Source organism: Mercenaria mercenaria, chromosome 9, assembly GCF_021730395.1.
Source record: "Mercenaria mercenaria strain notata chromosome 9, MADL_Memer_1, whole genome shotgun sequence".
NCBI classification, from domain to species: domain Eukaryota; kingdom Metazoa; phylum Mollusca; class Bivalvia; order Venerida; family Veneridae; genus Mercenaria; species Mercenaria mercenaria.
In genome coordinates this window covers 40,049,273-40,065,384 of record NC_069369.1, presented here as the reverse complement: position 1 = coordinate 40,065,384, position 16,112 = coordinate 40,049,273, and the positions used below count along the sequence as shown (strand labels likewise).

Below are 16,112 nucleotides of genomic sequence, written 5' to 3'. Positions count from 1 at the left end.
TCCTCTTACACCCACTTCTAACCGTACCTGCACTTTTTCTATTGCCCCCACCCATTACATATCCTAAAATCCCCGCGTTCTCTTCCCTCAGTTAAGATATTTACACTCCTCATCTTATATATATCATATTGGTTTTTTTTGTCGATTCCCTCATATATTCGCTGCCTCCACTCAGACCAACCCTTTAACCTACTTTCCTGCATCCCCCATTTTTACATTTTACGAGCCATTTCTAACTGGTCGAAAATATGCTTTTCAATGCATAAAAGAATGTGTCTCATGTATCTCGACATACGTTTGACCTTGAGTCATGAAATTGTACAGGAATGTTATTCAGAATACTAGTACGTAGTTGTACACCTGAGGTTTTGATAGGGTTAACCAGCCCCTACATTCCCCTTCCTTTTACCCACCCCCCCCCCCCCCTTTAATAGACGTAAGATAGTGTTTCGATGAGCTATTGTGATAACAATAACATATTACTTGCCGTCCGTCGTCCGTTCATCCACACTTTTCTCCAGATGACATCTCCTCTGAAACTACTAGTCAGAATTGCACCATACTTGGTCAGTAGTATCCTGGCTTAGACCTCTATAAATTTTGTTCAAATGTTTCAGTTTGGCCACTTTTTTTTTGAAAGGGAGGGTTTGGGTGGCAGAGATAAAAATATAAAAATCCTTTAAATGACTTCTTGTCAAGAACCGCCTGATGGATCTTCATCTGACTTGGTCTGTAGAATTATTAGAATGTCCTGTCTCAGTTTTATACGAATTGGGATGCTTGGTCTCTTTCAGGGGTCACTAGAGCAAAAAGTAGAAAAACTTTAAATGCTTTCTTCTCATGAACCGCCTGATAGTTTTTCATAAAACTTGGTCTGTGGCACCATTGTACGGTTCTTTCCCAACTTTACTTGGCTCTATTTAGGGGCTACTAGAGCTAAAATAGAAAATAAACCATAAATGATTTTTTTCTTATGAAACGCTTGATAGGTCTTCATTAGATTTGGTCTATAGCATCATTAACGGTCCTCTCCCAATGTTATTTGGCGGGGGTCTGGGGGAGGGGGGAGGGTCTGTCCGCTCTTTTCAAATACGGTTTTCTATAATACGATCTTCAGCATACTTACTTGATTAGTTGTCTTCCTTTACAAGCTAATGTCGATAAATGTGGACATGTTTTCAGAGTTACAAGTTCTCTTAAACCAGTCACAACAATTAGTTAGGTTATTTCCCTTACTGAAGCCAAACATTAAATAAAGACTGCTGCAGATGGCCTGTTCAAGATTGAACACCACTAAATCCGGCTGTTCATTATTACATATAAAATCCATCTACATCACTGTTTTTCGACATTTTCTAGGAAATCAAATTTTCATAGACTTATATTCCCATAATGCACCTGTCAATATTTTGCCCGCCCAGGGGGGCGGCGGGCCGACCCGGGGGAATTTGACATTTCAAAAATTTTGTTGTCTAAATCCCCACCCTAGGGACTAACCTTTTTTGTCTAAATCCCAACCTAGAGCCTGGTTGGTACATCAAATGTTTGTCAAATTCCCGCCTGTCGGAAATGGTCTTCTGTCTAAAGTCCCGTGTATGCCCGCCGCTCCCCCGGGCGGGCAAAATATTGACAGGTGCATAAAGAACTATATCGCCTCTATAAAAAGGGGTGGGGGGGGGGGGGAAGAGTGTTTACCTTCATTTAAGAAAACTACAGTTCGTTAAATACAACCCGCTGAATTTACTCCTTTTCGCTTCTTTCAATGTCTCTTTTCGAGACAAAAAATTCTTTCGACGCCATTTCATGTTGCATGCATGCGATAGTGACATGCCGATTTCGATATAATACTACAACGCCGTAGAGTAAAAGAAAATACGATGCTATAAAGAAAGGGAACGAGAGACGGAAGAGATTGGCACTATTTATGTTTGGACTACATGTGATAGACTGGCGGAGGCTTGCATTTGATTTGGTAGTGGTCAGCCTTCAATATTTTTATGTAACATTTACGCACACGGTCGTAAAGTGAATATCATTTAATTAAGTTGAAAGTTTGGAAGATCAACGTTGGTTCCAAACTGGGTATTTCTTTTAAACAGAAATGATTCATGAATTAGGACTTGTTTTAGTTAACAGTATTAGACAATCCTAATCCAGGTGTAAGATATTTTTAAGATCAGACCTGGGATTCTAACATTGAGTAGAAATGTTTCAAAAGCTGGAGCTTTATGTGTTTATATGTACACCTGTGCTTTTAACTTTTGTTTTACATTATCTTCTGGTCGGAAAACAAAATAAAACTTTCGTGTCAAACTATCTTTTTTTTTACATTTTAGGTACATCAACTGAAACATTGAATGCGGGAGGTAAGTAATAGTTAGTACAGATAACTATTTATCATTTTAAATGATAGATTGCAGTCTTTCTCGTGGTTTCCATCTAGGAGTGAATATTTGATCGAATTGTTCTAGCTCGAGTATTTGAGGAATAGTTACAGCTGCACCACTCATCCATTCAGCGTCCGCGTCGGCGTCCGACATGCATTGCTTATGTTCAATAACTGTATTTTGCATTTTACAATCTTATACCCTTTTCCGAGATCGCATAATTTGCTCAAAATGCAGTGTAATGAAATGATAATACTTAAATAAAATGTTATGATTAGATGTTCCAGGCTTTGTAATCATAAAATGTGTAGCTTATCCGACTATGTCACATTTCATTTCTTAAGTGATATCATGTAATACTTCATGTTAATCGCCAACTTTCTTAATCATTAATGTGTGCCAATTACAACAGAACATTTCAAAGTCCTGACAGGTTGACTCTGTGATGACAAATAAAACATACAAATTTCAATGACAATTTCTGTTCCTGGTTAGTTTTAAAGTATTCGTATAGCTACAATTTCTTTAAATACAAGTATTCGTATAGCTACAATTTCTTTAAATACATGTATTGCTAAAACTCGAGTATATATTTCATGGTTGTAAGAAAGATTATGTTCATTTTTTTTTACATCAAAACATAATAATCGTCACCTTAATTCCAGAAGCGTATAACTTTTTATGCCTCCGAAGGTGGGCATATTAAAATCGCACTGTCCGTCCGTGCGTGCGCCCGTGTAAATTCTTGTCCGGGCTGTAACTTTGCTATCCGTAAAGGGATTTTGAAATAACTTGGCATAAATGTTTACCATAATGAGACGACGTGTTATGCTCAAGACCCAGAGCCCTAACTCCAAGGTCATGGTCACACTTAGAGGTCAAAGGTTAACAGGGTCTGTTTCGTGTCCGGTCCATTACTCTGCCATCCATGAAGGGTTTTGAAATAACTTGGCATAAATGTTACCATAATGAGACGACGTGTCATGCGCAAGACCCAGACCCCTAGCTCTAAGGTCAAGGTCACACTTAGAGGTTAAAGGTTAATATGGTCTGTTTCTTGTCCGGTCCATAACTCTGCCATTGATGAAAGGATTTTAAAATTTCTTGGCAAAAATGTTCCCTATATTCAGATGACGTGTCATGCGCAAGACCCAGACCCCTAGCTCCAAGGTCAAGGTCACACTTAGAAGTCAAAAGTGTTTCTTGTCTAGTCCATAACTCTGCCATTTATCAAGGGATTTGAAACAAATTTGACACAAATGTTAACCATATTGAGAAGTGTGTCACGCTTATGACAGGGTCTTTCGGGTCAAGGCCAAAGTCACGAAATGATGTGTGTTTTTTTTTTTGGCGCCGACAACTGTAGCATTCTTGGGCACGCTTTGTGAGCATTTGTCACCAATAGTGACAGTCCTTGTTTTGTTGTTGTTGTTGTTGTTGTTGTTGTTTTGAGAAAAACGCGTTTAAAGATCTGACTGGAACATAGATTGGACGAGTTAGACGTTTGTGGCACAGCGATTTACCCTTTTCATGTTAGAGCTACACGCATATAAGTTAGTGCATGTTGTAGAGCGTTTCAAGACGAATCCAACGATACCAAACACTCCATTTTGTCAAAAATGAACTTACACGCTTCTTTAATTAAGGTGACTCATTGTTTCTCCTGCTTGTTAAGTAGGTTTTGAAAAAAAAACTTGATAGAGAAGTTAAACCTATATCCAATTTGATATTGACTTATTCATCTGCTGTTTACAAATTCTATTATTCTATCAAACTCAATCCATTTTTTCTTTCAAATCAGCAAATGAATTCAAGGCAACAGTGGCAATGACGTTGGACAAAGCCTGTGTAGCAAAGGATCTGGAAGTACCGTCTAAATATGCTGCATTAAAGGCGGCCTTAGAATCAATGGTTTGTTATTTTATATAAGTGTGGACATAAACATTATCTGCATTTCAAGATCATCAAACAGATTATAGGCGATGCATACGTTTCCAGATATATTTTATTTTCTTGTTTATAGGTCGCTGTTAAGGTTAATGACTTACTTTTCTCTAGAATATGTTTGTATACCGGAGTACGAACTACAGTTCTCCGACAATGCAGCGGGAACGTTGGGGCGAAAAGATAAGGAAAGTTCAAGATTAAACGGATTTTTGAATAGTATTAGTGCCAGATAGATGTTTAACGGTTAGTAGAAATCCATTGCTCATGTAACCTGGCAATAAATAGAAATTGCAACACTCATATATACTTACATATTCATGGATTGTTCACTTTTTTGAATAACGGTTAATTTTTTTTGTAGTTGCAGTCAAAAGTTTCACCAACACTACGTGTCCTTGTTTCTAATATTAGGTACGTATTCAAACATTTTTACTGACAACTGATCAGTTTTCACTTTCGTTAATGTTTTTGTCATGTCTAATTAATTGTCCCATTATTTAAAAGATATTTTATGTTTGATGTAAGCAAGAGCTAAGCTGGCTGATTAAGGACATTTCTTGACGTGCGTGAGGTTTTGCAACACATTTGGTTGAGTCGTCCTTGCGCGCAAGCCGACGCGCCAGAATGAAATTTTGAAAGCCTTGTGTATTGTTTTCACGCGCGCGCCAATGCGACAAAACAAAGAATGCGACATAACGAAACATAAAATGTAACAGACAGAAGCATCTTATTTCGCGCTGGCAGGCGCACATTAACAAAATTTTCATTTTGACAAAATTTTCATTTAGTTATGCTGCGCTTTGCGTGCACGCGGCTAGGTAATGTAGCAAATTTCGTTGTGTCGTCCTAGCCTGCAGGCCACCACCAGACAATGAAACATTTTATTTCGTCTTGGCGCGCGCACTAACAAGCCAAAATGAAATCTTTGTCGATGGTGCGCACGCCAACGCGAAGCAATCAAACATTTCATTTCGTCTTGGCATTCACGCAAACGAATTTTTCGTTGATAGCAGGCTACGGGCGCCAGCATGAAATTTAATGTTTCATTCTGTCGCGTTGTTAGTTTTGCTATGTCGCGTTGGTATGCGCGCCAAAATGAAACACAAAACTTTTAAATTCTCGTTATGGGGTGTTGGCGCGTCAGGATGACACAACGAATGGCGCACCAGGATGCCATAACGAAATGTCCTAAATCAGCCACCATATTATCTTTTTATTTAAGTTGTAGATAATAGTTAAAGACATACAGAATATTGATGAGTACCTACCTAGATATAAGTCAAAGTTTAATATATAAACATTTGTCCACGAAGGCGACACATGAATATTATAATTGCTTTAATTATAACTATTCTATAACCTCAATAATTTTTAAATTATCCTCTTTCAATGTAACCAGTTTCATAACTTACTATTAATGTTGTAAAATGCATTTTAAAGAATTCGACTATTCAAAATGATACGAGTTGTATTACTACTGATAATATATTTTATCTAAAAATCCTCAATGCCTGCTTTTAAAACAGTTCCTACATGCTGATAAAATATTAACTTAAATTCATTTCGACAATCGTATTGTTACAATATATAATTTCAGGTGTGGCTCAGTACTTTTCGACAGTATCATCATAATAAGTAACACAGAGGCTGCGAAGTCTCAGCTTGCCAGTGATCTTCAAGATTTAAGGAATGGTGAGACAGCAGCTGTTGATGGAGTGAACACAAAAGTCACCGCTATGACAGTAAACGGCAACACAGGTATTCACCATATAACACGTGTTAGGTAGCCCGGTGGTCCAGTGGTAAAATCCAGAGATCTGGGATTTGAATCCAGGTCCAGACATTGGCAATTTCCGAGATGCTCTTGAGTGTCTCCCACCTAACTATGAAGCCAGTACTAGTTCTTCCCAGAAAAGACGGACTGGCGTGTGTTGGTACTATTCACCGGTCATGTTAAAGAACCAGACTGTCTACTCGCAAGAGTTAGGCTAACTTAGCCGGACATGACTGTATCTAAAAGGAATTCTCTCTGAGTGCGTGCGTGTGTTTGTTCTGGGGACTTTCTCTCGCTCTGTCCCTCTGGTATGTGTATGTACTAGAAGAGGATGATTTTGGCGCCCTGAGTGGCTGCATTTGCGCTGTGTAAAGCGCCTTTGAACGAAGTCTGGTATAGAACATAATATACAAATGAAATACAATGCCAGACTAAACACTCATGATAAAATAATGTTTTCAATGTTTTAAGTATTGCTTATAAATATAAAGGTAAGATCGCTTTCTCTGGTATGACATCCATTATACTGGCAGATTTGTTTGTCAATAAAACCAAATTAACGAGATTTCACTATAAAACTTTTATTAGATGATTTAGTACATGAAGCAAGCATAGAATGTTACCATAGAAACAGGTTCACATATGCCAGTGACGTATGATGGAACAAGAATTGAATTACATGACGATATAGACAGTTTCGCAAATGACTGACATACATTCACGACATTTTGATAAGTTTCAAAAAAATATGAAAAAGTTAAACTTAATGTAGGGATAATGAGTGTGCTTGTCTTGTCATAACGTCTATAGAAGACACCGAGGGGTTTACTGGTGCCTCAGCTTGCTAGGGCGATAACGTCAACATATCCATGTGAGTAGATTCTGCAGGTTCTAGAATGGTTCTAGCTAGGACATTTTTTCGTAGTAGGCAGGGTGGTGTAATAGGGATTTTTTTTTTAAAAGTGAGGGCGGCTGCGTAAAAACAGTGAACTAAAACCTTGAATAAATTTTATTATTATTATTATTATTATTATACCAGATTTATATAGCGCCCTTTTCATGATCAATATCACGTTCAAAGGCGCTTTACATAGTTCAAATGCAGCCACACAGGGCGCATAAATTCATCCTCTACTAGTACAGGCACAGAGCGATCTGACCAGAGGGACAGAGTGAGACAAAGCACCTACGACAGAGAGATCAGAAATCAGATACAGGCTTGTCCGGCTAACTTAGCCTAGCTCGTTGCGAATAGACAGCCTGGTTCTTTGACGTGCCCAGTGTATAGCACTGATACACGCAAGGATTGCCTGGGTTCCTGACCAGTACACCTCTAGTTTGGTGGAAAACACCGAAAAGCGTTTCTGAAAATTCCCGAGTAGCTGCCGGGGATCGAACCCCCGACCTCAGGATTGGAAGGCCAGTGTGCAAACCACTGAGCTATCCGTCCACCCAAACGAACGGTACTATTTTACTATACGTACGCGCATAGGAAATCAGATCAGCATGTAGACCTAAGAGTCAAGTTTCTTCATAGATTATTTTATGCCCCCTCCTTGGGGTGGCATATAGTAATTGCAGCGTTGGTCCGTGCGTTTGTTCGCCATGGATTCGTGTCCAGTCTGTAACTTTGTCATCCATCACGGGATTTTAATATTACTAGTCACAAATGTTGATGTGTCATATTAAAAACCCAGACTCTTAGTTTAAAGGTCAAGGTCACACTTGGAAGTCAAAAGTCAACAGGGCTTTTTTCCCTGTCCGGTCTGTTACTCAACCATCCATCAAGGGACTTTAATATTACTTTACACAAATCTTCTACACAATCAGAGGATGTGTAGTGCGCAGTACCCAGACCCCTGGCTCAAAGGGAATTCCTGTCCGGTCCATAACACTGTCATCCTTGAGGAAATTTTAATATTATTTGGCACAAACGTAACAAATGTAATCCATAATTAGATGACGTGTCATGCATAACACTGAGACCTCTATCCTAAAGATCAAGAATGCACTCTGAGGTCAAAGTAAATAGTGTTATCTTTTTCTTTCCGGTTCATAACTCCGGTCATTGTTGAAGTAGTTTTATTATTACTTGGCACAAGTGTATCCCATGATCAGACAACGTGTCTTGTGCAAAACAAAGGCCCCTAGCTTAGAGGTCAAGGAGGAACGTCTAGCGTCGAGGTCACACTTGGAGATCAAACAATAGTAGGGTTTATTTCCTGTGCAGTCCATAACTCTGTCATCCATCAAGCGATTTTATTATTATTTTTGCACAAATGTCACAAGACTCCTAGCTCAAAGATCAAGGTCATACCCTGAGGTCAAAGGCCAATAGTTTCCCTTTCCGGCCCCTAGCATTTAGGTTATATAATTTGACCAAATAATTACCCAGATATTACATTCAAATGAAGCAGTATCTTGGCATGCAATTTTTTCAAAAGTAGTTTCCTGTTTTCATTATTTACAATAGGACCAAGCCGATGCATCTAACACTCTTAACAACGGAGAGAATCTCCTGTCCTTTTCCTATGCAATTTGATCAATCACTGAAATAAAGTTTACGGTCATACCCCTAAATTTGTCCGTAGTTAAAAACACGAAAACTTCTGCCGTAACTTTTAAATTAGTCCACAAAGACATATTGAGTGGTGAGATAGAAAACTCACTAAACTTTTTCTACAGTCTTCTGGAATAGTCGCTCAAATGGGTTACCGATCACGATTTTAAGGACACACACGCGCGCGCGCACGCACTCTTTGGCGTACGCATGTATGAATAACGGCATTGTATGGTAGACTTCTTCACAAATAATATTAGTGAAGGTCACTCTGAATTGATCTGAAGTTCTATGTATTACACCCGGTTCAAAACATTGTAAAATTTTAGATAGCCGTTAAAATACAGCCATTTTACGATATGGCGTGATGCAAGTGATTTCAGTATAATTGTACTATAAAACATAACAGAAGTATTGTATGCGCAATACAATAATAAATCCAGCTATTTGATTTTGGTTATTATAAAGCGTCACTATAGGAAGTGTAAACTTATAACTGCACTAGACTTTGCATTAATAGAATTAAATTATATTTTAGTGGGAGTGTAAACTTATAATTGCACTAGACTTTGCATTAATAGAATTAAGCTATATTTAGTGGGAGTGTAAAACTTATAATTGCACTAGACTTTGCATTAATAGATTAATAAACTATTTTAGGGAAGTGTAAACTTATAATTGCACTAGACTTTGCATTAATAGAATTAAACTATATTTTAGTGGGAGTGTAAACTTATAATTGCACTAGACTTTGCATTAATAGAATTAAACTATATTTTAGTGGGAGTGTAAACTTATAATTGCACTAGACTTTGCATTAATAGAATTAAGCTATATTTTAGTGGGAGTGTAAACTTATAATTGCACTAGACTTTGCATTAATAGAATTAAACTATATTTTAGTGGGAGTAACTTCCGGCACGAGTAACACAGGAGCAAAAGTGTGTCAGGTGTATTCAACATACGTCACGTGTCCGACAGGTCAGACGTGTCAGTACGTAGATAGTACGGCAGCATGCAGGTATCATAGATAATAAGAATTTGCTACTAAACCTAGCGTACCGGCCTTTAACGCATTATTTTTGCATACTGATATAGTTCTGCTGCACGGGAATACGCAAAAATATCAGCTTATTCATAGCGATTCCTGTGCTGTTTTAATAGCTTCTTTATAAGAGCCAGATTTTTTCTTATCTGCTGTCTGAATTTGTATTTTCAGATTTACCTTCATATCCATGTTCATATAACATCCGATTTTCGCTTTAAGTTTCCTCAGTAAAAATATATGCTGTTTCTATTTTCAGAACTATACCTGAAGGTAAGAAATTTATTTTTATATACAATATAGGCAATATACATTTACAGTATACAGGTAGGATAAAATTGAATCTAGAACATTAATTTGAGCCATTACCTGAGTTGTAAGATAAGTAACTCATCTGTGTACTCATATTACGCCGAGGAGGTCAATTTTCAATCTCAATAACCTCCTTAATGAGTCATATGCATACTTAATATGTTCATAGTGTCTACTACTTTACAATATTGCTTTAAAAGAGCCATTCCAATAGTTCCATAAAACAGTTAAAGTGCGGAAATAAAATAGACGGAAATATGGTAAGTAACAAGCAAGATGCTTACTTTTCTGTTAATTTCATCATAGCATACCGTCAGCTACCTTCTTTAATGTCAATGCAGTTAATTTCCTTTTAATCCGAGGTAACGATATGATATTTGGTATCATTCCCCTTGTGTCTTCCTTGGTAGAATTTTTTTACAGATTACTGTGAAACCAGTCCACATTTGCGCAAGATTTATTCGAGAAAAATGTATATTAGGCCTATTTCTAAGTAGAAGTGATTTGAACGAATAGCTTTAAAAGCAATCATTGGCATTTGTTAATGTGTCAACTTTTGAGGGATGTCCTATTGCAGTCACCCTGTCCGTATGTATCCCTGTTTCATCCGCCCGTCCTGTCTCCTGCCTCTCTGGGAACTATGCCGTGCTGTCCGTATCTCAGTCTTTGGAATCCTGGTGAATTTTGTTTAAACACAGTTAAACCAGGTTGTTATTACTAGCTACACTAGTTACGATAAAGTACGGGTAATAATTTGCCCGGCATTTGAATGGCATTGTTTAAGAAATAATTTATAGCAAAAAGAGTGTTTTAACACTATTTATGCACGATGGGTGGTTATACGTCGGGCGTAATAATTTCACGAGGCGCAGTCCGATTGAAATTTTTTGTACGACGTATTACCGCCCGAGTGTATAAATAGTGTTAAAACATGGGGCCTCTTACTTGATCGCAACAAAAACTTTGACGTCACCACACGTTAACGTGACGTCATTCTTGCGTAAGTGTTTTTAACAAGCAAATTAGAATTTTCAATAAGAGATTTTTTTATGGCATAACATTTTGTATAACATTTTAGAAGTTGTTTTAATGGTATTATTTTAATGGCATAATGTTTTTTAAATGATGTTTTAATGTCATCAATTTATTTTTCAGAAGACGACGACAATCTTGATTTGATATTAGGCCTTGGACTTGGTATAGGTCTACCTCTTATTTTGATTATAATCATAACGGCCATTGTTTGTTTCTGGATGAACAATAAAGAACAGTACGAGAAAAGGCGAAGGAGGTAAGAACATAGTCGCGGGCAATGATGCGCGGAACATTTCCGGCTAAAGTACATTTATCCTGTATTTTACTTTAAAATCATGTTCTATTCATCCGATGGCGCTAATATTAACAATTGTGGCCAGATAGAAGTTTTATCTTCAATTTTATGTTATAATAAAACATGTTCTTTTTAAGTAGTTTTAAAACGTCTTCTTCTTGAGTGTTTAAAAGATTTCAAAAAACGAGTATTGGTTGTGTCACGGCATTAAATTGATAAACTGCGCCTTATAAACATTACGTACGTACCACTGGTGTGCAGTAAATATTTCAGCTCCATTGCCGGAAAATAAACTAATATAGTTTCGATACATGTTATCTTTCTGTAGATTTATAACTAAAAAATGAAATGATCATATCAAAATGTAAACGCAACAGGTATTTATTCCATTTATTTTGACTGACTATTGCAGGTATGTGTCGGGGCGGGACAGTTATGTAATGGACTGGAGAGATGACAACAGACGATCATATGACCGTCCGAGGAGCGACCGTTATGACTATGTAGATAAAAGGGACTTTTATGGACTTTCTACTGACGGTTATCGTTTCTAGATAGATATTCAATTTTGAGGTTCTGCTGGACTTTTAAAAGAGATTAGTTACGGAAGTTAAGAGATTAGATGCGGGATGTTAAAGTAATATATCTAAGCGACTTTTTTAAATAAAAAAATGTGTATCTTTGTAATACATGATGAAGTTTTCCACAACTGGTTTTACGAAACCTGAACGTTTTGACTTCGGAGCTGACATTTCGTGTTTTCGGGCAACAGAAACGAAATAAACAAGAGACTGGGTGTGTCAGGACAATTTCGATGATAAGTGAATTTATTTTTTGTAACATACAATGATTAACCTAGTGCCTTTATCAACACTGAGGCTGTGTGAAAAGTGTGAAATATGCATGTTGTACATTATCTTTGGCAATATATTTATTATAGGCATTTTGTATCATACATGAATGATGATACTATTTTTAGCCCGACAATCGAAGAATATGTAGAACTATTGGACTCGTCGATTCGTCGGCGTCCACGTTCCCGTCGGCGTCCCGGTTTTAGTAAAGTTTTTGTATTTAAGCTTGTATTTCAGGACCAACTAATGGGAATGGATTGAAACTTCACACACATATCCACTGTGATGATCTGACACGCATTGTACAGGATCCATAACTCTGTTTTGCATTTTTACAAAATTATGCCCCTTTTTCGACTTGACAAGGCTGTTGAATAGTCGAGCGTTGCTGTCCTTCGACAGCTCTTGTTTTCTTTAGTTCTGGGGGTGGGGGGGATTTAGAATATATTATGACTTGTGTAAGTTGAACGTAAAGATATGAAATAATAGTTTTGTATTTATAAACAAGAGGGATTTAAAAGGGCTACATCTAGCTATATAAATGGAAACTGCCTTTATTAAGCATACTTTAGTAAGATTTAATTTGTCATTTGCAATGCACACAATAGTCGATATATCATTCAAGATCAGAAGGAGTAGCAATAAATATGTATCAAAAATGACAGGTGTTCAAACACGTTTCAAAATTTTGGCATTTATTTTCCTTCACTCTCAGTAAGTCTTTAAATTAAATATTTAAGTAAGGTTTTTGTGCATTGAGCTAAGGGGCGTATGATTTGTCTTTTTGTTTATATCAGGTGATTAAAATAAAGTTGTAGAATTTTTCATTTGAGCTTTCTTAGAGCCTTAGTCGTCATAAAATGATTTTGTTAAGTATATTTCACATTATCTATTTAAAACTGAGACGAGTCCAGCGAACTATGTTAGGTTTGGAATAATTTTACGCTCAATTTCAAACGTAGACACATAAACATCTCATACTTATTTACTATAAAAACGGATAGAGAGTTAAAAAAAAAACATTTGAGCCGTGCCATGGGAAAACCAACATAGTGGGTATGCGACCAGCATGGATCCAGACCAGCCTGCGCATCCGCGCAGTCTGGTCAGGCTCCATGCTGTTCGCTTTTAAAGCCTACTGGAATTGGAGAAACTGTTAGCGAACAGCATGGATCCTGACCAGACTGCGCGGATGCGCAGGCTGGTCTGGATCCATGCTGGTCGCATACCCACTATGTTGGTTTTCTCATGGCACGGCTCATTTCAGTTTCTCGATTAATGGGCATTGTTAGATCAAATACTATTGCAATTCAATGTGTTTAGGCGTTTATTGACTACTATCAATAGCAGAGATGATATTTCTTCTTTAAGATATATTTAATTTTTATTGTCAGAATTTATTGTCCAACAAAAAAATCAGTCTACAGCGGTTTTCCTGCAGTGACATAGAAGTGTTTCATGTCACAGAGACCAGTCCGATTACTAACCTTACTTTCATCGTTTACCTTACCCATTTTTGAGGTTACGTTTACAGTCAACTCTTTGATGTAGGCCAGATTCTTAATTGACATTTCTATGAATACGAATATAAAATATAATGATTACGTTTTTGTTCGATATTTCCGTTAACTAAAAGACAAAATAGCTTCAATATTTAAAAATGCTAGAACATGCAAATTTATTAAAATGACGTAATACTATGCATTATCCCTAGTGTCAATAGAGTCACAAAAATATCTTCGAATGTTTGAAAAAAAAGTCAAGGTGCGCTATGTCCTGAATTCGTGCATGTGTTATTTTTTTCTGTGCCATACCATTTTATGTACGGCTCGTGTCGTAAAAAACTGAAGCAAGGCTTAAAGTTGTATTCGACACGAGCCCGTCCAAGAAAAAGTCACACGCACTTTTTATGTGTGCCAATAACACCGTGTATTTCTGACGGAACTGTCTTTTTTACATGATATTTTTGATATAAATTCGTATATATATGCTCATACATGCGTGACAACCAAGCTTTAAACAAGGGATTAAACTGCTAAGCATATATTATATACGAAAGTGATATAAACTTGAAGTTTTGAATGTACAGAAATTAAGTCATAAATCACAATTTATTTTCTTGCAGCATTGTATCTGCTCAAATTGCTTGTATGACTTGTATGAATGATTGAGGTTTTAAAAAAATATTTTTCATGTACGCAAGGTATTTGTGGTAGTATATCTAAAGAAGAAGCTTTAGCAATATATACAGATATCGTATGTATTACATTTCAAAACTTTTTAATCAATATTATTTTACTTGATAAATTCTATACTATTCTGAGTATATTCAACAGACTTCATGAATTGTTTTTGTAAAAGATTCTGAGCTTAATTATGTCTCCCACCACATAGTGGTGTGGGAGACATATTGATTTACTCCTGTGTGTCTGTGTGTCTGTCACAAAGCTTGTCCGCACTCTAAGTCGAACATTTCTCATCTGGATCTCCATCAAACTTGAACAAAATGTGTGTGCCAATATGTCCTCGGCCAAGTTCGATAACTAGCTTAATCGGCCCAGGCACTTCGGAATTATGGCCCTTGAACATAATCACCGATACACAGATGTAGGCCGGTTACTCCAACATGTGAATACCAACAGGCCGCTTACTGCAACACGTAAACAGTATATAAAGACAGACTTACTATTCAGATGATTAGGCAGTTGTGGGAGACCTGCGCTTTTCTCAAAAGCACCTCTAGTTTTTACATTCTTTTACATTTATTTACTAAAGAAAAACGTTTCCTTCTAAATTTTGAAAATCATGACACCATTTCGAAGGCATGCTCCCATAAATGTATATTATTTTAATTTGATAGCATCCTTAAAATTTTGTTCAGAGAGGTCACTGATTGCATAAGGTTTATATGAGAATGACCTGAGTAGCTTAGACGCAGAATTTTATTCTAAAATATTCTATATAATTCAGGTCAGAATTACAGCAATTGAAGTTACTCTGTTTTCTGTATACATAACATTCGGGCTATGACAATGTTGCCAAATCTGCAATAATTCAAATTATTCAATTATTCAAACAAAAATGGCGGTCTATCAGTGAATGGAAAAAGAACGAAACAATGGTAACATAGTGCAATATGCCAAACACGCGATACAGATTACTCATAAATCAAATAATTTCTATTTTATGCAACAGTCAAAAGTGCTGTAAAATTGAAATTCTTTCTGTTCAACCAATGAGTTGTCTACATATCGCGGCCGTTCTTTCCTCAAGTTATAAAACACTTTTCACTTTAATTTATTATGTAAAGTTATGTTAACATATTAGCATGTATTCTTCGTTTCTTCGTAGCAAACTGCAATGAAACATATCTTAAAACTATGTGGGATATTTTGATCGTTTATTGAACAATAAGTTTGAAGTGGTTTACTATTTATAACTTTATTTAATGCGGGAGTGAATAAAATCTTTGGATTTTTATAAACCAACCATGATTTTGCTTTTTATTTTGTGTTGTAATAAATACTACATAGAAGAAATCATCATAAAATATTTGAAGAGAATATGTAAGTAGATAATTACGAAAGAGCATTAGTGCCAGGTGCGTTTTATTTATTAACTTGAAATTTCGAGATACTTGCCCGAAATTTTGAGTTACTAACTCGAAATCTGAAGACACTTAACTCAAAATTTCCAGATACTAACTCGAAATTTCGACTTACTATCATGAAATTTCGAGTTATTATCTCAAAAATTGACTTACGTTACTCGAAATTTCGGGTCACTAACTCAAATTTCGGGTTAGAACGGGCCTATACCGACCAATCCACAGACCGACTGACAAGTTCACTTCTATATACGACCCCCCCTCCCCGCAACCCCCACCCACCCCAATAACTTTGT

The 16,112-nt window shown here is 36.7% G+C and overlaps 1 protein-coding gene across 1 annotated transcript in view; it reads left to right on the top strand.

Moving 5' to 3' along the window:
• Positions 1 to 15,697, top strand: part of LOC123546916 (protocadherin Fat 4-like) — a 52,642-nt gene extending 36,945 nt beyond the window's left edge. Inside the window, exons 16-23 of the mRNA XM_045333564.2 lie at positions 2,337 to 2,366; positions 4,189 to 4,298; positions 4,696 to 4,745; positions 5,932 to 6,092; positions 9,572 to 9,689; positions 9,973 to 9,986; positions 11,181 to 11,316; positions 11,768 to 15,697. Of these exons, the coding sequence (XP_045189499.2) occupies positions 2,337 to 2,366; positions 4,189 to 4,298; positions 4,696 to 4,745; positions 5,932 to 6,092; positions 9,572 to 9,689; positions 9,973 to 9,986; positions 11,181 to 11,316; positions 11,768 to 11,909 (761 nt within the window). The 3' untranslated portion in view covers positions 11,910 to 15,697. The remainder of the gene's footprint in view (positions 1 to 2,336; positions 2,367 to 4,188; positions 4,299 to 4,695; positions 4,746 to 5,931; positions 6,093 to 9,571; positions 9,690 to 9,972; positions 9,987 to 11,180; positions 11,317 to 11,767) is intronic.
• The last annotated feature ends 415 nt before the right edge of the window (positions 15,698 to 16,112 follow it).